The 22,975-nt window shown below is 38.2% G+C and overlaps 1 protein-coding gene across 3 annotated transcripts in view; it reads right to left on the reverse strand.

Annotated features, from left to right (window-relative positions):
* The window catches only part of smad4 (SMAD family member 4), a 39,733-nt gene extending 17,071 nt beyond the window's left edge, over positions 1–22,662 (reverse strand). The window contains exons 1-7 of one of the 3 annotated variants that reach the window (XM_003227281.4): positions 22,386–22,662; positions 18,220–18,261; positions 7,229–7,549; positions 6,605–6,779; positions 4,472–4,501; positions 2,709–2,924; positions 1,075–1,194 (exon numbers count right to left, since the gene is read on the reverse strand). In XM_003227281.4, coding sequence (XP_003227329.1) covers positions 1,075–1,194; positions 2,709–2,924; positions 4,472–4,501; positions 6,605–6,779; positions 7,229–7,477 — 790 coding nt within the window. In that variant the 5' untranslated portion in view covers positions 7,478–7,549; positions 18,220–18,261; positions 22,386–22,662. Of the gene's footprint in view, positions 1–1,074; positions 1,195–2,708; positions 2,925–4,471; positions 4,502–6,604; positions 6,780–7,228; positions 7,550–17,183; positions 17,278–18,219; positions 20,817–22,385 lie in introns of those variants that run through there. The other 2 variants (XM_062972554.1, XM_016997343.2) reach the window with 2 other exon arrangements.
* Between the last annotated feature and the right edge of the window lie 313 nt (positions 22,663–22,975).

Consider the following 22,975-nt stretch of genomic DNA (forward strand, 5'->3'; position numbering starts at 1 on the left):
GCCCTTTGCTATTGGCTTAAGCTGAATGAAATGTAAGATTACAGTATCACCAAAGTATTGTCGAAGGTTTTCATGGCCAGAATCAATGGGTTGCTGCAAGTTTTTCAGGCTGCATGGCCATGTTCCAGGAGAAAATGCTACCCGAACATGGTCATACAGTTCGAAAAACTCACAGCAATCCAGTACCACCAAATCATATGGGTGCAGCAGCTAATAGTTTGACAAAGAAATGTTAGGAGAAACGGAGGAAGTATAATTCCAGCTATCCATGAAGGATATCTAACTATCATACCCTAAGACCCTGGGATCTTTTGACTAATGCTAGTGGAAATTCAGTGATTATGCATATAACCTACTTTGAGTTTCATACATTAGAATTAAGGAAAAAATCAGGGCACAGAATAATCAGATCCTGGTTTTCCGTCTTATATTCAATAGACGATAGTGGTGCAACTACTGGAAGACAATCTACTGTGTGTCACCTATATAGTAACATCATTTGTTATGACTACCAGAAAATTACACTTATTTTGTAATTTTAAATGTTCTTAATACTATTAATGTCAATTTGTTTTATGCAAAGTGATATACCCTTTCTAAGTTTTTATTTTAACTTGCTGTTTATTTATTTTATACTGTCTACAAAATTACAATCGTACAAATATAAAGCTGGGAGGATTCTCTTGAGTATAGCAAAGCGGGAGTCCACTGTTATAGCCCGAGTTCCACCTGGAAGATCTTACCGCCTAGAAGCTCTTAATATTGTGCCATACCCTTTCTTGGGTCTTACCCTCTGCAACAGTAGAAAATGAGTTTTCTCCATTTTCTACTTAAAACCCTTCACACAGAAATTATGATGGCCTTTGACAAATTCTGCACTGTTTGTGTTTTTTTAAATGACTTTTCATTCTGCTGTTAGTTTAATTATATTTTTAACTTGTGCATGCTGTGATTCTTTCAGCTGTGTCCCTAAGTAAGCTGCCTTGACTGCCAGACTGGAAAAAGCTGGGGAGGGGGATGATGATGGCAATGAAGATGGTGACAATGCAGTAAAGACTGAAATTGTGTACTTACTGTGGTGGTAAGTAGCTGGCTGAGCTGCAAAACCGTTCTGCTGTGTTCCCGGCTGAGGTCCTGAAGCAATCTGTAAGAGTCCATCAGTGTGGCTACCTGGCAACATACTGGTGGGCTGACCTGGCAGAACGCAAAAGATTTCATCTATACTTTTGAAAAACAAATGGTCACTTTGTTAGAACAATGATGCACTGCTGCTACTCGTCTGCATATGGAAGTTTTGAAAGGCTGCTATGATTTTGCAACAGTCAAGTTGTTGTGAGCTTTCAAATCATTTCTATCTTAGGGCAATTCTAAATCAAATTTATCACAAGGTTTTCTTGGCAAGACTTGTTCAGAGTACAACTTTCTCAGGGTTACCCAGTGGGTTTCCATGGCTCAAAAGACTTTGAACCCTAGTCTCTAGAGTCATAGACCAACATTCAAACCACTACATCACACTGATAATAAGAGTCATAGAACTGCTCCAATGCAAAAAATAACTCAGCAATAAGACTGAACTGTACACTTACAACCTATTATGTTGGAAACACAAATCAAATCGAGAGTCTCTTGCAAATCCTGTCTTACTTTGTGTCTGGGCCAAAACAAAAAAGGTCCCAAAACTAGAATTCCAGTCCACTAATTAAGTGTAATAGTAGATTATGGATGAAATCATATAAATTTCAAGGACTAGCAAAAGAGCTTCCTATTCTTTTTCTTATGCTGCTTAATTTGGCAGCCTAAATAATCAAGTTTCTCATGTTTGCTACCTCTTTTTATGATCTACCTAGCCAAGGACAGTCTACTTTTAGTTCTTCTTGGAGAGAAACATTTATTTTCTTGATGGTGTGGTGAATGCTCTCAAGTCTTCAAGTCCCTTCTACAAACATAAGATATAGTATTGACTTTGAAAAATGGAAGGAGACATATCCTGGATGCCAAAGTGTGCAGTTCATATTAAATTCCATATTTGTATGAACTCTGAAGACATAAACTTGTTTCCATCACTTGACTACTTTTAAATTTTGAAATTTAGATCTCTTCAGATGTTTCTCACAATCAAAACACTTGCACAACCCCAGAAATAAAATGCCAAGAATGTTCATCAACTACTTACAACTCATCTTAAAGCCTATTTAAGAAATAAACAATATATAATTTCAGAGTACTAATTAACACTGGAATAAAATAAAGGAATGTACTGAAATACCAAGCTAACAGCTGAAGTGACCAAAATTATGTAGTCCCCCATCTCACTGCCAATATTTTGTGGCTCAACCACATCAGTACTTTACAATAATTACTAACTACATCCACCGTCTGTATACAATCCACCTTTTAGGAAGAACGTCACGTTCAGCCAGAAGGGAGTCTGCTTTGCTATAGCTGGCACAGGCTACCAAGCAGTTATGCCCAGCTTTTCTTTCCCCCAATCCATTTCATTTCATGTCATTTCTTTTTAGATTATAAACCTAAAAATAAGGCCAATCCTATTATTAATGTTTGTAAACCATTACTTGGCTGAAGAATGAGATACAAATTCCTTAAATAATTAAAATAAAACATTTACAGTAACAACAGTTTGCAATAGCTGTTCATTTTGTTAAGGTTTAAAGAACCTGGAATATTCCAAAGAGACACCATTGTCTTACTTGTGGAAGCAACAGGAATGTTGGGAAAGTTGGTAGTGCTGGTAGTACTAGACTCAGAAGGAGCCAACATGGCTGGGGTGTTGTAAGTTTCAGTAGATGCCCTGTTACTTGGTGGATGCTGGATAGTCTGAACCGAATGGGCTTCAGCAGTTGAGAGTGATGGCTGCGCTTCAAATTCATGAACATACTCATCTTTTACCAACATGCTTGAAGGTGCTGTGATAAAATAAATTGTAAATTAGAGGTGTCATTATTAAGATGCTAATAACTGCCTTATTATGAGCTGTCTAAAGAAAGAGGAACAATATCCACCTGATGTTTCAAGGATAAAAATCAAGAACTATTGTAATTATGGGTGGCAGATTTCTAACTAGAAGAATGCACTTTACTAGGAAATTGCCTCAAGAAATATTCAAAATAAGGTCAGGCAGATGTGCAACACCAAGGACAGAAGCTTTTGGTTAAGAAGACTTTCCTGGATTCACGCCCCCCCCCCCCCCCCCCCGGCAACCAGCTGGGAAAGGAATGTCTATTATCTCTGCTAGGTCATTAGAAATGATAAACTCCATCCCATGTTCCCAAGATGCAGGCACAGCTGGGTCTTGGAAATACTGAGAACAGTTTGGTCTTCCTCCCTTTTCTCTGAATGAGAAGTGAGGTGAGAGAATTGAAGGAAAGCCCACTGTGGTGGTGGTTATTATGATGTTATACTCTGCTTTTTCTCTCCACAAAGGAGACTCATAGACACTGGGTACTAGAGAAGCTTCACCTAGCACTTCTTAAGTCAGGGGTCTACACAGTCAAGTCCCTGATATCATTCAGACTGAAAACAACTACCAGACAGGTGAACAGACTAATTTGCACCCATTGCTTCAAATACCATTTATCATCCAATAAATATAGACTAGTATGCACTGATAGGGAGAGTAAACAAAGTGATTACAAAATTTTTCAAGTTTTAACCAGTGACACCCATCAGATCCCTTTTCTTGGTCCAAGCTGATCCTATAAACATTATACATCAGACGTCTCTGTGCCTACTAGATCCTCTGGAGGTTGGAACTATTTTGGAGAATAAATCTCATGCTGAACAACAACAAATGAAGGCTAATGTGTACATACTCCAAAATTACCTAGCAAATATTCTGCAAGATATTAAATTATATCCCCTTAGATGCACAAATGATATGGTGACATGTAGATCATAGTATGTCAACTACACGCAAAAGTAGCGCTACAGACATATAGAACCAGAGCCAGCACCTTGCATAGACAGGAGTACCAATTGTAATAAATGGCTGACATAAGAGAAACCAATCCTGTCCAAAGCAATCAATTTTAATTCCAATTTGAGGGGGGAAAGAACTACCAAGAATTCTTTCAAAAAGCTTGGCCTTACATCTTCGCATAATTTTTAAAAAAAATCGAAGTGCTAATACTTCAAATGAATGTTTTAAAGCCAGCAACACAAGATGGTCATCAATTTAAAATGAGTAAACAATGAATGAACCGCAACTTGAAAAATGACAAAACTATTTTTATCTTCATGGCTTTTTAATCTAACAAATACACTGAGATAAAAGAGGGCACTTTCTCATGGCCATGTAAAAGCATCTACTCCTGTGCATGATTTTCTTGCTAGAAGCTGAAGTATAGTTTTCCTAGCAATGATTTCTAGGTGCTTTAAATTTTAAAAGCATTCACCATTATGGAAAGTATTTAAAAAGGAAAATATATTTTATAGGGCTTCATGCATAGCTTACCAGAACTTTGCAGTGTCAACCCTGAAAGATCTTTAAAGAGAAAGAAAGAACACACATTATTAGACTAATTAAAATACCAGTAATGTCAGGTTTAGCGTTTTTAACTGTGCGTCTTTGAGTTGTCATCTATGAGCTCACACAATTAGATTCTGCACAGAACAAGAATTCAGACATCAGTCCAATGGGAACATCACTCCTGCTTTCAATGTGGACACTCAGTAGTGTGTCCCCCCTGCAAGCTTCTCAGTTCTGAATCTACCATGCAAGAAACATGTTAAGAGAACAAAATGCCTCTGAAAATCGGTTCTTGCATTGTTCAAAAAAGGTGGGCATAGTATGTCCTCGAGGGCTGTCTTTGTGGCCCTCAGAGCTGGAAATTCCCCAAAATGACATCAAGGAGTATGTATTTGAAGAGGCATGTTTTAACATTTGTTTAAGTGTTTAAAGCAATTTTCAACAATATTATCTTTTAACTTTTGTAAATTATTTCAGCTTTTAAAAATTATTGTAAATTGCCTTGAATCTCATCTTAGGAGAAAGGCTGGATATAAACTGAATAAAAATATATGAAAGATATTATAATACTTAGCAAATATATCATTTAAAAGGTGCAGTGCTGCTCTGTGTATCTCAATCCACTAAACCAGTGGCTCTCAACTTGTGGATCCCCAGATGTTTTGGCCTTAAACTCCTAGAAATCCTAACAGCTGGTAAACTGGCTAGAATTTCTGGGAGTTGTAAACCAAAAGACCTGGGGACCCACAAGTTAAGAAACACTGCACTAAACAGATCCTGGGTTCCTTGAGATACTGTTTTCTGCTTTTTAGTCAACTGAAACAGAATAAAATTTTTGCTGGTCTTGGACTGAAATTATTCAAATGTAATACAGAACAAATGTGGCATTAGCTCCTAGCACATTGAGGAAGGAAGGGTTTCTTTGACACATGAGATAGCTTAAGAAACACTAATTTAGAAGAGTGTTGTGTGACATTCTTGATGACAGTACTGCCCATGGGACTACTTTCAAGCAGATTCCCATCACAAGTGAATTGAATCTTAAGAAATGAAATGAGATAATTAATTCCCGTATTTGTGAGAATGGCAATAAGGGGAATTGATAGTGAGAGTAATGAGGAAGTGGAAGGGTTTCTCTATTTATCAATTATTAATCCTCCCAGTTTTCTCCTGAGATGAATGCTACACATCTTGTCAATAACAACACAAGGTTTCTCCAAAACTGGGTCACATTTAACAGGTTTGTGTATCTTTTCCTTTTCTAATGTAGCTCCTGGACTGCAAAAATTGACAGGCATCACATCCCCTTTCTCCTTTTTTCTTGACTTTTAAAACTTTTTTTTGGGGGGGGGGGGGGGGAGGCAAAAAAATTTTTTGCTCCACAATATCCCAAAATGGCTTCAGGGAGTATAAGGTGCATTTCCATCACATTTGACACCCCCTCCTAAGTGTCAGGGGTAAAATAAATGCATTAACATACTTTTTCCCCCTCCCCTCCTGGAAAGTTCAAAAACATGAAGAAAACCCCCATGATCTCTAGAGGACATTTGGGGGCAATGTGGGTGCAGTCTTCAAAGGTTTCTGGAAGAGGATTAATGTTCCCCGACGGCTCCAACCTTGTCCTGCCGATCAAAATATTATTTTCACTTCCTTCCAAACAAGAAACAGAAGGGGGAAGAGTAGCTGCTAACACTTGCTTGTAGCTTTCTGGCCTAAAATAACATAGCTCTGAAAGGATGCTCCTCCCCCGGCCCCCAAGTCACAAAAATGAAACACCTCAGAGTCACTGAACGGAGAATCTGTTATTAGACACAACCTAATGCTGCAACTATTGCCTACATCCAGCAAGTAGTTCTAAACAAACCAAGCTTACTAAGCCAACCACTGAATGTGAGGCTAACACTGACATAAATTCCACCTACTCTGTTGGGACAAGCAAGTGGCCATAAACCCTATGATGACTACCAGAGGAATGGTTTTTCTCTCCAGGTGTTGTTAGACTGTAACTCTCAGCACCTCCACTTAGAACAGCCAATAGTAAGGAATGCTGGTACTTGAACATCTAGAGGGACATCCAATTGGTACCCCAGAGCTATATAATATCAGAAACATACTTACCAATGCCAGGTGATACAACACGCTCATAATGATATGGATTTACACAGACACTGTCACATTTCAGGTCAAAAGCATACTGGCAGTATTTGACATGTTTGAGCTCATTTTTGTGAAGATCAGGCCACCTCCATAACCGTGCGTAAATTACATGAGGAAAACCTTTACGACCAGCCACCTAAAGATTGAAATTCAGGAAAAATCCATATTAAATGGGAGAGGGGGTTACCAGAATGACAACAAAGTACGTCCAAATTTCATATCCTATGACAGTGCATGCTAAAATTTATAAAAATTACTAGAATGTGAAAATATCAAGTTTTATGACAGTGGTTCCTAACATTTGGTCCTCCAGATGTCTGGAACTTCACCTCCCAGAAGTCCCAGCCAGCTTGGCCAACTCAGGAATTCTGTAAGCTTGAGTCCTAAAACCTGGAGAACCTAAAGCTAGTGACCATTTTCTTATGATGTGCTGGGAACTCAACCACATCCATAAACTCCACATTTATTACCATTGCTTCACTGTCAAATTACATGTGTCACTGTTCTTCCTTCAATACAGACCTATCCTTTCTGCTATTCTATACAGATGAAGAATATCAAGGCATCACATGTGCTTTTACTGACCTGAAGCCTTCCATCCAATGTTCTCTGAATTGTAACACATTTGCTAGGATGAGCACCATTTGTAGTTATAGCCGTAATCAAAGAATCCAATTCATCTTTCTTCTCCTTAAGTTTTTTTACCAAACTTTCAATGGCTCGCTTTGCAAATGTTTCACTTTCTCCTCCTTGTCGATGGCACATCAAACTGTGAACAATGCTCAGGCAAGCATCATTACTTGTTGGTGTGTTGGTAATAGACATACTGTCCATTTGATAGATGTTTTCCTTCCAGACTAAATATGTCTGCCAGTCAAAGGGCGAGAGACTGTTTTCAAGGCACACCTAGAAGAAAGGAAAAGATCAAAGATGTTAGAAGATTGAACATAAAATGTATGCTCGTGCTCACTATCAGGACATTGCACCTGAAAGAGGTAGGCAACTACCGAACTACCAAGGACGTGGGGGGGGGGGGGGGCGCTGCCATGGATCTTCCTGCCTTGGAGGACCTTCCTGCACTCACACACACACTGTTCACTGGGGAAAAATATAAAACTTCTCTGGCTCAAAATATCCTTCATACCTCTAGGGCAAGGGTGTCAAACTCATTTTCACTGAGGGCCACATCAACTTTATGGTTGCCTTCAAAGGGGCATTTGTAATTGTAAGACTGTATGAATGTAACTATGTTGCCCTGGCATTGAAAGCTTTGCAGGCCAAGTAAAATGACATGGCAGGCCGGATTTGGACTGAGGACCTTGTATTTGATACATGTGTTCTAGAGGATATGGAGGCCAACTGCAACAATGGGGCAAAACCAGGATGACACAAGACTCAACTAGATGATTTCACAAAAAAACTAAACTAAAAACAATTTGGAAAAGGGAGGATGTAGTACTGGGAACCACAAAAATGCCCTGGGACTATGTGCTGCTCATAGGTTACAGTTATCTCAACAATACAGTAACCTCTTTCCCTCTCATTTGCAATATTTCAGTGGACTAGTACTGTTTTTCTGGCAAATAAATCTACAGGTCATAAATATACACATGTTCTCCTGTGGCTATGCACAAATCTTTTTATATGCATTATTTGTCAAATGTTTAACTTTCCTCCCTTCAAATATTTCAAAGAATTAGTAGGATTCTATCATTTTACTCTAGCAACCCAGTGCAGTCTATAACTTAACAATATGAAAACAGGGCTCTAACTCTATTCATGGGCAGTTGACTTAGAAAACTGTAGTAATTTTAATGGTCAGGCTAACCAATTTCAAATGGAAATGGGATATATGAGGTCCATGCACTGAATCCTATCCATAGTGCCTTTATATCCTGCTGCTGTGAAGCAAGTAATCTGCCACTTCTGTAAGCCTCCAGATTGATTTTTCATTAAAACAAGCTGCAGAGTCCTACACACAAACACATTCTTTTAAACACCCCACAAGGTGTTTAAAATATTTTGGCTACTCCTAGTTTTATTTTTGGATCCTGGCAAAGCCAAAGCAGGTCCTTGGGGCAAAAATATGATACAGTACCTGAAACCTGTCTGAGTTACATAGACAAAAATGGCACAAGTGATTTCATCTCCAAGGTCTAACAGAGGCCTGGGCAAACTTGGGTCCACCAGGTGTTTTTGGACTCCAACTCCCATAATTCCTAGCAGCTGTTAGGAATTGTGGGAGTTGAAGACCAATAATAATAATAATTTTATTTTTATACCCCGCTCCATCTCCCCGAAGGGACTTGGGGCGGCTTACATGGGGCCAAGCCCAGTCAACAACAATAAAACAAAGCAATAAAACACATCAAACAACAATAAAAACAAGTCATAAAAATCACATACAAGGACAAAAGATAAAATCTTGGATAAAATCCAGAGAAACATGGGCCAAAAGTGCTAGTTATGTCGAAATCATCAGGAAGGAGTGGATTATCCAAATTGTCGTCACCTTCAAGGTGCTGGAAAAGGCGTAAATATGGGACTATTATTGAAAAGGCAACAGGTTGATCTTACTAGATCAGTTATCGAAGGCCTGCTGGAAGAGTCATGTTTTCAGGCTCTTCCGAAAGGAGAGGATGGTAGGGGCCTGCCTGATCTCCCTGGGGAGCGAGTTCCAGAGCCGGGGGGCCACGACAGAGAAGGCCCTCTCCCTCATCCCCACCAGCCGCAACTGTGAGGGTGGTGGGAGCGAGAGGAGGGCCTCCCCCGACGAGCGAAGACATCATGCAGGTTCATAGGGGGAAATACCATAACACCTGGAGGGCCCAAGTTAGCTCATGCTTGCTGTGTTGAATACAACTTTAATTAAAAAAATTAATGAATACTGTTTTAATGGAAATTTAGCAAAAGTGGCCAATGTACTCTCTATGCTAGAAGAGCCAGATGTGGGTCGCAGTTAGCATGAGGCCCCTAGGACTCACTCAAATCACTGAAATCAGAAAAAAATATCTCCTAAATAGTAAAATATGTTCTCAAAAGCTATGGTACTGAAAATTACTATTTGAATATTGATCTTATCTCAGCATGTTGTTGGCACCTAAATAATTTATAAACTAGAAGTGTACAGGGTGGGATCTCAAGCACATGGAAAATCATCTTCCATATGCCTACTGACATTTTATTTGCAGACAAAACAGAAATAAGCATTCCTGGTCTGTACTATTTGACTATAGATAACTCGAGATTATGCAAGTCAGACGACAAATATATTTTATGTTTGTGATGAGATTTAGATTCTAAGTTAGTTGAGAAAGGTGCTTTTTAAAATATATAATATAATATAATATCTTCCCTTCCAAAAAATATTTAAATTAAAGTGTTTATGTGGGTTAAAAAAAATCACTGATTTTCTCTTCAACTTTAGGAGAAACTGTAAACCTAAAGTCAGCTCATAAAAATATAGCCCATATTACTGATAATTTAAACATTTCAAACCTGAAAGGTATTACTTTTAACCCAAATATAATTATGAAAGCATATAATATCATCAGAAAAATTCATTACAATTCAACAATAGTAATACTAATTGGCATTTTAAGCTCTGTATTTTTAAAAAATCATAGTTTAAAACTATTACTTGCTAGTGTAAAACAGAACATTGCTTTATTTAAATGCCTTCCTTCTGTTTAGAACCAAGGCACTTATAATTTTTTTCTCTTGTGAAAGCCATTCCAGAATCCTGATAAATACAATGATTTAGTCAATCACAGGATAATTTACTACTTTGTACATTTCTGCAATTATGGTCGAATATCTCACTGACATTCAACATCCAGTTAATGGTGATAAAATCAGTTATTAAATCAGTTCTAAGAAACATTGAGGACCACACAAGTATCTTTGTTGAATCACAAAGCTATCAAACACATGTCCTTTCTGCATGTGCAGTTTAAGTCTGTCCACACAAAATGCCATTTTAAGTTGACCAATGAGATAATGAGTAAAAAAAAACCCAAAGCAGATGGTTCTCCAATTAACACTAGGCTGTGATATCATGCTGTCTTTTTTATTCCTTGGAATATTCTGTTCCCAAGGGGTATTTGAACTATCAAGAGATATTTGAGAGCACATTTTACAAACATGAGGATATCCATTTGTCAAATTTCATCACTATCTCTGCAGGGCATACAACCATACCTATTTAATTTACTTTAATTTAAACCTAAATACAATGAGGGCATGTGAAAATTCAGAGGGGAACATTCATGTTTCACTTAGAAGAGGGAAATGCCCCCCTCCCTACCTTTCTTCAAGTCCATCTACAGTAGAGTCTCACTTATCCAAGCTAAACGGGCCGGCAGAAGCTTGGATAAGCGAATATCTTGGATAATAAGGAGGGACTAAGGAAAAGCCTATTAAACATCAAATTAGGTAATGATTTTACAAATTAAGCACCAAAACATCATGTTATACAACAAATTTGACAGAAAAAAGTAGTTCAATACGCAGTAATGTTATCTTGTAATTACTGTATTTACGAATTTAGCACCAAAATATCATGATATATTGAAAACATTGACTACAAAAATGGCTTGGATAATCCAGAAGCTTGGATAAGCGAGGCTTGGATAAGTGAGACTCTACTGTATTTCCCTCTTCCTTTGTAATCTTTTTGATGAGTGACAAGTTACTCCTACTTCACTGCTAAAGTGACTGCTGGGTTGTGGGGACACCAGGTTCAGATGTTGGGACTACTATAAACTCAAATGGGGAGACTCATTCAAGTCACCTTGACCCCATTGGCAAAAGGGAGAAAGAGAAGAACAACGTTTTAATATTACAGCTCCTCTCTCTGTTGTATAATGCATTCTTTTAACAGTGTGGTTTATGTGTAGCAAACATACACAACCCACATTCATAACAATATGGTAGAAATGTGCATACCAAACTCAACCACCCAAAGATTAGGAATTCTACCATCTACCTTTATGGATTTGGACCAGAAAGGTGTAAATGTGCACATGCTACCTAACAATATGCATGTGACAAGACACTTTAGAGACAAGGTGTTGTAGGGACAGTGCAAAGTTAAGCCATCTGGCTTTCCCACCATTATTAAGCAAGCATGGGCAAAATACAGCATGGTTAGACTCTCAACGATTATTTAACATCATCCCAAAAATGTCAATTTCATTTTTTCATACAGAGTAATACTTCTGCATAAATGCAAACATGAGTTAGATTGCTTTTCATGATATTTCCAGCAGATGTGAGTTGTTCAGATTGGACTGCCGTGCCATCAGCTCGATGAGCTCTGGCTTCCATTCCATGGTAAAACGTCATTAAGAAGCAAGAACTAGCAATCCATCCATGCAGCACAGACTAAATAAACTGGTATGTAGTCCAGGTAGCAAACACACTGTTAGTAGGTCCTTTAACTCACAAAGGGATATTCAACATGTTCAAAATTAAGGTATATTCCCACAAAGGAATAGGGAAGCACAGATCCAGACACAGTGTGTCTCTAGAAACCAATGAGAATTTGTCTTTAACGGGGAGAGAACATGATCCTGCCTGGACAGAAATAGCTTAACTATGATTATTCATGCTGAATAAAGTTCCATGCAAAAGCCAGCATTGTGTAGTAGTTTGAAGAGTGGATTGTTACTCTGAATACCAGGGTTTGAATCCTGGTTCAGCCAAAAACCCACAGGGTGACCTTGGACAAGTCAAATCCTCTGAAACTCAGAGAAAGACAAAATAAATCCAAAACAGGGTTACTTTAGAATCAAAAAACAACTTGAAGGAACACAACAAAAACAAACTTCTTTTTTTACATACAGATGGCTTTGTCTGAATAGCCAATGCAAAACATAAATTACAGATTATGAACTACCATAGGGCCAGGCAAATGAAAAATATTAAACCATTACTTAAAAGACTTTTATGAATCAAGTCTGTTTGCAAGCACAATTCAAAGTGCTGTTAACGTGAAAGCCCTATAAAGCTGAGAGTAGGGTACTTGTAGAAACAGTTTTACCCACACTAGCTGATCTACCTGTAATACAGTGTAAAATTGATTGCACAACAGAGAATGTCTTCTCTGCATGGTTCAATCTATAAAACTTTCTCCCTGGAATGAGAAACATTTGAATTTTAAAACTTATTTTTGTACTGGCCTTTTGGCTCCTTTTTCTATATTTTACTTTTTTCATGCTATGGGTATATATTTGTATGATCTCTTATAAACATGTTTTTAAAGTATATAATCACAAAATAAAAATTTAAAGTAGCGATTTTTTCATATAAAATCAGTATATAAAAATGTATGTTCCACTGAATGTCAAGTACTTCCCCTAATGCCTTAGATTGCAATATAGGGGATGGATAAACTGAAATGCAGTGCATTATGTGCGCTAGCAACTAGATGATTCACCTTCATCCTCCCTTGGTGCTAGATGCTGAAATCACACTTAATGATAGAAAATGGTGTGATCTAGGGTATTTTGCAAGTGATTTTTTTAAAAAACTCATTCAGCATCTTTTCTGCTCTATAGTTCCCTGGAGGGCTCAGAAATAAATACTTAGTAAATTAATGCCCCATTCAGATGCTATGCAGTTCCTGAACCTGCAAACAGAACCTCTTCTTCTCAAGAGGAAAAGTGTTACAGAAAAAGATAAACGAATACACATGAACTAAAATGCATGTTGGGTGTTTTAAATGCAATGGACAGTTATAACCATATATAAGTTGTTTATGAAGGACGGTTCATTACGATTTTTCCCCTTCTTCAACAAACACCTTGTGGGGAAAAATTCCAAGAAAGGATGGCACCAAAGAAACTGTCCTCCCATCATAAAATAAAGTAACCTAGCCACCAAATGATTTATGACAAGGGCTCCACAGTCATACTTTAGCAAGTCTTCCCTCCACCACCTTTTCCTACTACCACAACCATCCTGAAGAAAGGATTTTTATAAGTGTTGATGTCTTAATAAGGACTGTGATTTTTGTTAATGTATATTTCTGTTAAAATATAAAATTCCCTGGAAGAATTGTATCCAAAAAGCTGCAAAAATAATTGCAATAATAATGTCCTCACAAAAACAGATGGAAGTCAAACCAAGAATGTTCTACATTTGATCAAAAGTATTAAGAGCATATACCACTGAAATATCAGATAGCACTCTAACTATCCAATGAGAAAATGAAAGTGAATTAAAAGATCTAACCGATACAAGATCCAGCCTCAACTCATTTCCTCACCAATAATCTAATATCAAGCTAGATATTTAAGCCGCTAAAAATATGGAACACAAATTCATCAATAACATATTTAAGAAAAGGTCACATTACTGCAGAATGTAAGACATTCAAACTATACAATCAACTGGAGGTTACTGATGTGATAATCTAGTTTTTTAACGGAACATTTGGATTAATTCATTCAAACGTAAACAAAATCAAATGAGAGTTAAACAAGCAAGAAGCATGTATTAGCCACTCTAAAAATAAAACAACTGTAGAATAATATTTGGTTTTAAGTGAGTTACACATAAACCATCTCTAAATAATGCATTCTTCGGACGTTCATCTGGCAGAAATATATTAACTATGGTTGTTGAAAACATGAAATGTATTTCAATGAGAAACCTCAAGTATTTTTGCACACTTTAATATCTAACAACCTTTATCTAAGTATGTGCATGATTAATTCTGATACTTTCCTAAGAACTTGGCATATGAAGTGACTTGTTCCAAAAATATCCATAATTAATCCTTTAGTAAAATACTGAAGTTAACAATTTCCACTGCTATTACTAATTAATATCCTCTACAACTTATGGTAAAAAAAAACATTGCTTTTAGGGGCCATGTGCTGCTTTTTACAAATGTCTTAAGGAGAACAGAAAAATAAAAACAAAATCCCATAATAAGAAATGCAACAAAAGGCATAAAAACATAACCGGGAGCCACTGAAAGATACAAAATGATAACAGAAATAAATGAGAAATCAGAGATAGAACCCCCCCCCCCCTTTTCATAAATAGCCACTTGACAAGTCCTAAAATAGGGATGACTTTGTCAATTGAAAACACTGTCAGTACTTCTCTTTCAAACTGGAGAGGTCCAAACTGGAATGCAATTTTAAGCCTTTTTACTCAAAGGTAAGCCCCACAAAGTTCAAAGTTCACTCCCAAATGTATATATAAGGTACAAAGTGAACTAGCAAAAAAGAGTGTCAGCAAAGCAAAGTATGTGGGAAACCACCTCCTTCCTGACTTCTGGTAAAAATGTCTTGAAAAATACAGTAGAGTCTCACTTATCCAAGATAAACAGGCCAGCAGAACCTTGGATAAGCAAAAATGTTGGATAATAAGGAAATGTTGGATAATTAAGAAAAAAGCCTATTAAACATAAAATTACATTATTATTTTACAAATTAAGCACAAAAACATCATACTTTACAACAAATTGACAGAAAAAGCAGTTCAATACACAGTAATGTTATGTAGTAATTACTGTATTTATGAATTTAGCATCAAAACATTGCAACATTTACTACAAAATAATTGACTACTAAAAGGCAGACTGCCTTGGATAATACAGAACATTGGATAAGTGAAGTTTGGGTAAGTGAGACTCTACTGTACTTCAAAATCCTGTTACACCAGTGGGTTATTTATTATGAATTATTTCATTGACTAAGCCCTGTTTTTGAACCTCATCTCTGCCGCCTCAAAATACTGAGGCAGCAAAGTTTAACTCTCCCTTCCCCAGCTGTGACTGCTTCTCCAACAGTAATTAGATTTTTAAATCTCCTATTAATATCCACATAAGTTATATTTAACTCTGTTGAGGCCTGTCACCTCCCAGTTCCCAAACCATGTGCTATAGTTATAATTGCAAGCCTGAAAATCTAAAAATATCAACCTAAACAAAGGAACAGAAGATTTGCTTTAAAATTTGAAAACTTTTATTAATATTCATCCATGAGAAATTACCTCAGATTTGAAGAAGATTTTGAGAAAGTATCTCATTAAAGCCAGAGGATTTACACAAAGATGTAAATTATAAATAAGATTGATTTAAACCTGCTTTAATTAAATCATTTGACAAGTAGCAATTCAGGTATCTAGGAGTGATCATATTACACCCATATTAAAGTCACTACCCACTGGCTGCCAATTAGTTTCTGGGCAAAGCACAAAGCATTGGCTTTGACCTTTTAAGCCCTTCATGGCTTAGATCCAGGTTACTTACAGGATTGTCTTTTCCCATACAATCTGGCCCAGACACTTAGGCACCCTGCAACCATCACCCCAATGACCTTTTCAGCTGCCCCAAGATTGTGGAATGACCTGCCAGAAGAGCTTCGACAGCTAAAGCAGCTGTCAGAATTTAAGAGACAAGTAAAAATTTATCTCTTTCAAGCAGACTACTCAGTCAATTTTTTTAACTATGAATCTTAAATTGTTCTGTATATTTTAATACATGTATTCTACAGAAATGTTTTACATTATACATTTTACTGCATGTTTTTATGATGATGTATTTTAACTAAGTTATACCCCACCTCAAGATGTGAGAAGAGGGTAAGAAAGAAAATGTATTATTATTATTTCTCTCATTGTCCCTTTCCCATTTAAATTTTGCTATTTATAAGTGTAAGAAAGTGAGGGTTTTTTAGTTTCAAGCTGTAGTAGATGAGGAAGTATGAAAGTATTATCAAGCAACACACCAATCAACTATCTCAATCCATCTGATCTTTATATGTATTAATGTGCTCCTTCTATGGAAATATACGTACTTGTTTGCTTTCTTTATAAAACCTGGTATATGTTACTTAAAACATTTACAGTTATATTCTAATTTATAGCCTCAGAAAGTTCTCAAAATAATTTCCGCAAAGACACCACAATAACTATTCCAGAATTGTTTTTAGCACTGTTTGCCACTTTGAGTCACTAAGAGAAAAAGCAGCATACAAATAAATATAATAATACTAATAATCTTAAACAGACAATATATTAACTAAAAAAACCCCATTTAACAAGCCATACTCATTTAACAAAGTAAGATGGTAATCTCAGAAAGGATATCTGGAGAATGTGTTCCATAGAAATACAGAAACTACTGAAAGGTTTTGTTTCTTGCATCTTACCCCTGACAGAAGACAAGCTGAGCCTACTTGGAAGACTGTAAAGCAGTGGTTCTCAACCTATGGGTCCTCAGGCGTTTTGGCCTAAAACTCCCAGAAATCCCAGCCACTTTACCAGCTGTTGGGATTTCTGGGAGTTGAAGGCCAAAACATTTGGGGACCCACAGGTTGAGGACCACTGTTGTAAAGCAAGGATTTGGAACTTGCAATCCTCCTGCTGTCATTAAGCCTGACCATTGGCCATGATAGCTAAGGTTGATAGGAGTTGGGGCCCAATTATATTGGGAGGCCAACAGGTTCCCCAATCCTGCCTTATAGATTGCAGGAAAATAAAAAGTCCTGGGTGATGATAAAGTGATACAAAAATTGCTCACCTTTAGAATCACTACCAAAACACACTATAGTCAGCCCTCGGTATTCATGGATTCTGCATCTTGATTCAACCATTCACGGCTAGAAAATATTCACCTGCAAAAATTTCCAAAAAGCAAACCTTGATTTTTGCTATTTTATGTAAGAGACAGAATTATACTATGCCATTGAATATAATAGAATTCAAACATCTACAAATTCTGATATCCACGGAAGGTCCTGGATATTTGATAGCAAATATCAAGAGCCCACTGTTTGAAGGCATACCAGTCTCAGAATAATCACAAAGTACGCTTTACAGAATATAAAACTAGACTGACATTAAAATGGAAACTAGGAATACTATTCCTGCTCTCTTTGAAGTGAGGTGTATACAGTGGACAAAATGTGAAGAAGCAATTTATCCAAGAACCAGAAAGGATATAATACTGAACTTGCTCCAATACTTTCAGAAATAGATCTACACAATACAAAAGAGTAAAGACAATACTAAAAGACTTCTTTTTAAGACTGGGAGAATTCTATGTAAGGACAGAAGTTAAAAATATTAGAAGTGTTTACAGCATACTGTTGGACTAAAGTTTCCAAGAAACTGAAATAGTAGTTTTAGATCTGCCCCCCAAACAGGCGAGAAATGACATTAAAGGAGTTCTAACAAAATATCAAACATTTTTATGAACCAGAATTGTTAAGATATCATTCAGATTAAAACCTGGCAAAGATGAACAGCTGTCTGCATCAGGAGAAAGATAAGTATATACATGAATAATATTTTGACCTACTTCTATATAACCTTTCTATTAAGTGACATGTTCTCTTTATGCTTCTTAATAAAACACACTTCCAATTCTCAACACCACTATATACTATTAGGGCATGACTTATTTCCTAGTTTATTTCTGTAGTATCTTTGCATACAAAACATACTTCACATTTATAACTTATATATGGAATTATTTCACTTCATCAACAAACAAACAAATGGCATCAGGGAATCAACAAAAATAAATGGCTATTGATAGAGATCAAGGTATGTACCTTTTCTCTGGAGTGGATCGTGCTGTACTCCAGAAGTGGATCCTAGAAAATGGAGAAAAACATAACCAGTGACTGCCATTCACAAGAGAGCACTTTAATGTGCAGAGTGCTCCTTTGTGTACATTTCAACAAGGCAGTGATGTAGGTTATTAGTCAGCAAGCACTGGGGAGTTACCAAGGTTTTTTTTTTTTAAATGATTCTGAGCTCTAAAAGACTCTTGAATACTAGATCATTTGTCCTCTTTTCCAAATGGCAATAACTAGCAATACATTAAGGCCAAATCTGATTTGGAAACAATTTCAAAACTGACATTCACTTTACTGTTTTTCTACATCTCTTCAGGCTTTGTGCTTCTGTGACAATGTAAAGAGCTGTGAGGAACCATGTACACAAAGCCATTAATACAGCTTCTAAAATCATGTTTCTCAATAATTTGCAATTCTTAAATGCCAAAGACAATGTTTTCCCACTTATTAACATAAATTCATACAGTACTACAGTTGGCTCTCCACGTTTACAGATTTGACTTCACATATTTGATTAAAATGTTCTTTCTGGGAACTTCGGGGTCCTCCAGTGCAACCTTATGGTCAGATTATGCCAGAAGTTGACCACAGTCATGCTGGAAGACCAGGAAATCCCTAGAGAACACCATTCTTGGAATCTCTAGGTCCTCCAGTATGAACTGGAGAACCTAGATCTGGACCACAGAGTCATGCTGGAAAAGCTAGATATTCCTAAAGAGATGCCCCCTCAGGTTAAAAAAGTAATATTATTTGCAGGTTGTTCATTTTTGAAGTGCGCCTGAGACCCTAAACCTAGCAAATGTAGAGGACTGACTGCATTCACTTCTAGTATTCCCTTTTCCAGCACACTATAGAGTGCTATGTAAAAAATTCTATCTGAATTCTGTATCAATTCAGGAGGAACTTTTCAAACTAAGTTTTAATACAGTATAAATTTATATACTGGTAATTTTTTTCAATATTTTCATTTCATGGATTCATAGAGTTGGAAGAGTCCTCGTAGGCCATCTAGTCCAATCCCCTGCCAAGAAGAAGGAAAATCGCATTCAAAGCACCCCCAACAAATGGCCATCTAGCCTGTTTAAAAGCCTTCAAAGAAGGAGCCTCCACCACACTCCAGGGCAGAGAATTCCACTGCCGAACAGCTCTCAGAGTTAGGAAGCTCTTCCTAATGTTCAGGTGGAATCTTCTTTCCAGTAGTTTGAAGCCATTATTCTGCGTCCTAGTCTCCAAGGCAGCAGAAAACAAGCCTGCTTCCTCCTCCCTATGATTTCCCCTCACATATTTTTATACATGGTCATCATGTCTCCTCTCAGCCTTCTCTTCTGCAGGCTAAACATGCCCAGATCTTTAAGCCGCTCCTCATAGGGCTTGTTCCCCCTGACTGTTGATCATTTTAGTCACCCTCCTATGGACACATTCCAGCTTGTCAACATCTCCCTTCAATTGTGGTGTCCAGAATTGGACACAGTATTCCAGGTGTGGTCTGACCAAGGCAGAATAGAGGAGTAACATGGCTTCCTTGGACCGAGACACTATACTCCAGTTTATGCAGGCCAAAATCTTGTTGGCTTTTTTAGTTGTCACGTCTTATTTATTTGTTAATTTATTTATTGCATTTCTATACCGCTCTTTTCACCCTGGGGGGACTCAGAGTGATGTACAATAGATCAAATTAGCAAAAAATTCAATGCCGAACATACATATAGAAACAGTAAATGACATAAATGTTTTACTTGAATCTATCATACATTGATTGTCAAGGCTTCCTTGGCTTCTTCTAAGAGTGTTTTCTTGATAACAAAACTCTGTAATGGGGGCAGTACTCTGATGGAGCCTGGGTCATTATTTAATGTCATTATTGTTACATTATTATTACATTGTTATTTTATGTCCACAAGGACTGCAAGATCTTTTTCACAAATACTGCTGTCAAGCCAGGCATCCTCTAATCTGTATCTTTGCATTTCATTTTTCCTGCCTAATTTTTATACCTAATTTGTGCTTCTCCGGGTGTTTTGGACCACAACTCCCACAATTTCTAACACACCGGCTGTAAGGAATTGTGGGAGTTGGGAGTCCAAAACACCCGAAGGGCCAAAATTGGCCCATGCCTGGTGTAGATGAACAATACAGACACCTTTACTTTCTGGTGGCCGAGATGCACAAACTGTTTCACACGTACAAAATTATTTTAAAACACTATGCCTAAAACAACCTGTAAGCCACATACATGAAACAGGCACACATTTTGTGTTCAGACCTGGGTACCATCTCCGTGAGATGTATATGCAGAATATAGGTATTCCAAAATCCGAGCTTCAAAACACCTCTGGCTGCAAGCATTTCAGATAAGGGATAAGCCCAACATGCAGTAGCATTTGTAGTGAACACTTCTCAGGCAGGTGTGATTTATACAGGGGTGTGAGGTTCTCTGGACAGTAGACATCCCTCTAAATTTGCAGTTTTGATTTTTACAGATTTGGTTACGAATCTCCAAGTCCTCCAGAATGACTTTATGGCAGGGTGGGTCAACTTCAACCCTCCAGGTGTTTTGGACTTCAACTCCCACAGTTCCTAACAGCCTATGAGCTGGTAGGAATTGTGGGAGTTGAAGTCCAAAACACCCAGAGGGAAGGCTGAAGTTAGCCCATGCCTGCTATATGGACGATTTCCTTCAGTCATACTGGAAGACCTGGAGATTTCGAGGGAGAGTACCTCACCTTAATACAGCAAGAGCAACATGGGGCCGAAGTTGAACTTACTACCCTGTTTCCCCTAAAATAAGACATCCCCAGAAAATAAGACCTAGTAGAGGTTTTGCTGAATTGCTAAATATAAGGCCTCCCCCGAAAGTAAGACCTAGCAAAGTTTTTCTTTGGAAGCATGTACACCAGAGCATGTAGGATCAGTAAATGTACGTACCATAGAGTATTGTACATGGAAATAATGGTAATACAGTAGAGTCTCACTTATCCAAGCTAAACGGGCCGGCAGAAGCTTGGATAAGCGAATATCTTGGACAATAAGGAGGGATTAAGGAAAAGCCTATTAAACATCAAATTAGGTTATGATTTTACAAATTAAGCATCAAAACATTATGTTTTACAACAAATTTGACAGAAAAAGCAGTTCAATACGTAGTAATGTTATGTTGTAATTCCTGTATTTACGAATTTAGCACCAAAATATCACGATATATTGAAAACATTGACTACAAAAATGGCTTGGATTATCCAGAGGCTTGGATAAGTGAGACTCTACTGTAACAAGAAATTCTTGATAGGATTCACAGTTTGTCTGGTTATGCTGGTTTGTGATGACAACTACTGCACAGTGTATAATAAATGTTCATTTTTTGTTCAATAATAAATGTGAATTCTTCTTCATGGAAAAATAAGACATCCCCTGAAAATAAGACCTAGTGCATCTTTGGGAGCAAAAATTAATATAAGACACTGTCTTATTTTCGGGGAAACACGGTAGGTGATCCTTGTGGTGCCTTCCAACTAACCCTGTAATTCTAGTCAATGGGAACTGAGTAAATTAATACTTCAATAAAACCACATTATTCGAGTGGGTCTGCTGTAATTCAAATTCATTCTAATCTGAAGAATTTCAAAGAACTTTAAAGAGGATTCCATAGCATTGAGCCCAGGCAGTTAAAAAGTGGTGTTAAAGTGCATTCATTCCACAGTGTCAAATGCATCCTAAGCAAGGAGCCTGGGATTTGTAGTTTGGTGAGGCACCAGTAGTGAAGACCTTGTAATGCTATAGCTCCTATGATTCTATAGGAATCGGGCCAGTTAGTCCATTAAAGGACACAGATATGGGCCAACCTTGGCCTTCCCTCCAGGTGTTTTGGACTCCAACTCCCACAATCCCCAACAGACTGCCGGCTGTTTGGAATTGTGGGAGTTGGAGTACAAAACATCTGGAGGGAAGGCCGAGAATGGGAAATGAGCAGAGATCATTTTAAATTGGTCAGACTTCCCTCAACATCAAGAAGCCAAAACTCGCCTAACTTAGTGGGACTTACGCGCAAAACACAGTTCAGTCCCTTCACGAATACCAGCCCTGGCTACACAACTTCCCAACAGTTGCCAACTCTAACTCCATCACTGGGAGTTCCTACTCGCCTGGGTCTGGGTCTGGGCCTGGGCCGAGACCCCTCCGTCGCGGCCTGCCTGCCTTCCTTCCCCGGCCCGCGACCTCCCTTCCTCGCCTCTCTCCGGAAGGCGGGAATGAGGGCAGACCACGGCAGCCGCCTCCCTCACTGCGCCTGCGCACGGGTGAAACTCAGGCGCGAGGAACGTTCCAACCGACCGCCGCGGCCTCCTGCGTCGCCGTGTTGTTGTTGCTGCAGACACGTCCGAGGCAGAAAGCGCCGCGCATGCGCCACATCCGGGGTCCTCTCGCCTCTCGCAGGGTGCGCATGCGCTCCGAGGCCACTATGGTTCCTTGTTTCTTTTTCTCTCTCCCCAAGCCCTCATTGCCGCCTGCTGTTCAGTCCCGCAAGCTGCGCATGCGCCCCAACTCTCCCCAAGCCTTCATTGTCGCTTGCGGTTCAGTCCCGCAAATTGCGCATGCGCTCCAACGTTACTATGCTTCCTCCTCTCTCCCTCTCTCTCCCTCGTTGCCGCCTGCTGGCCAGTCTCGCAAACTGCGCATGCGTTCTGTCGGAAATCAGTCCATTTGATTTCACTTGGAAAGGATGCGGGAGGGCGCC

The sequence above is a fragment of the Anolis carolinensis genome, chromosome 2 (assembly GCF_035594765.1).
Source record: "Anolis carolinensis isolate JA03-04 chromosome 2, rAnoCar3.1.pri, whole genome shotgun sequence".
In the NCBI taxonomy this organism is placed as follows: Eukaryota; Metazoa; Chordata; class Lepidosauria; order Squamata; family Dactyloidae; genus Anolis; species Anolis carolinensis.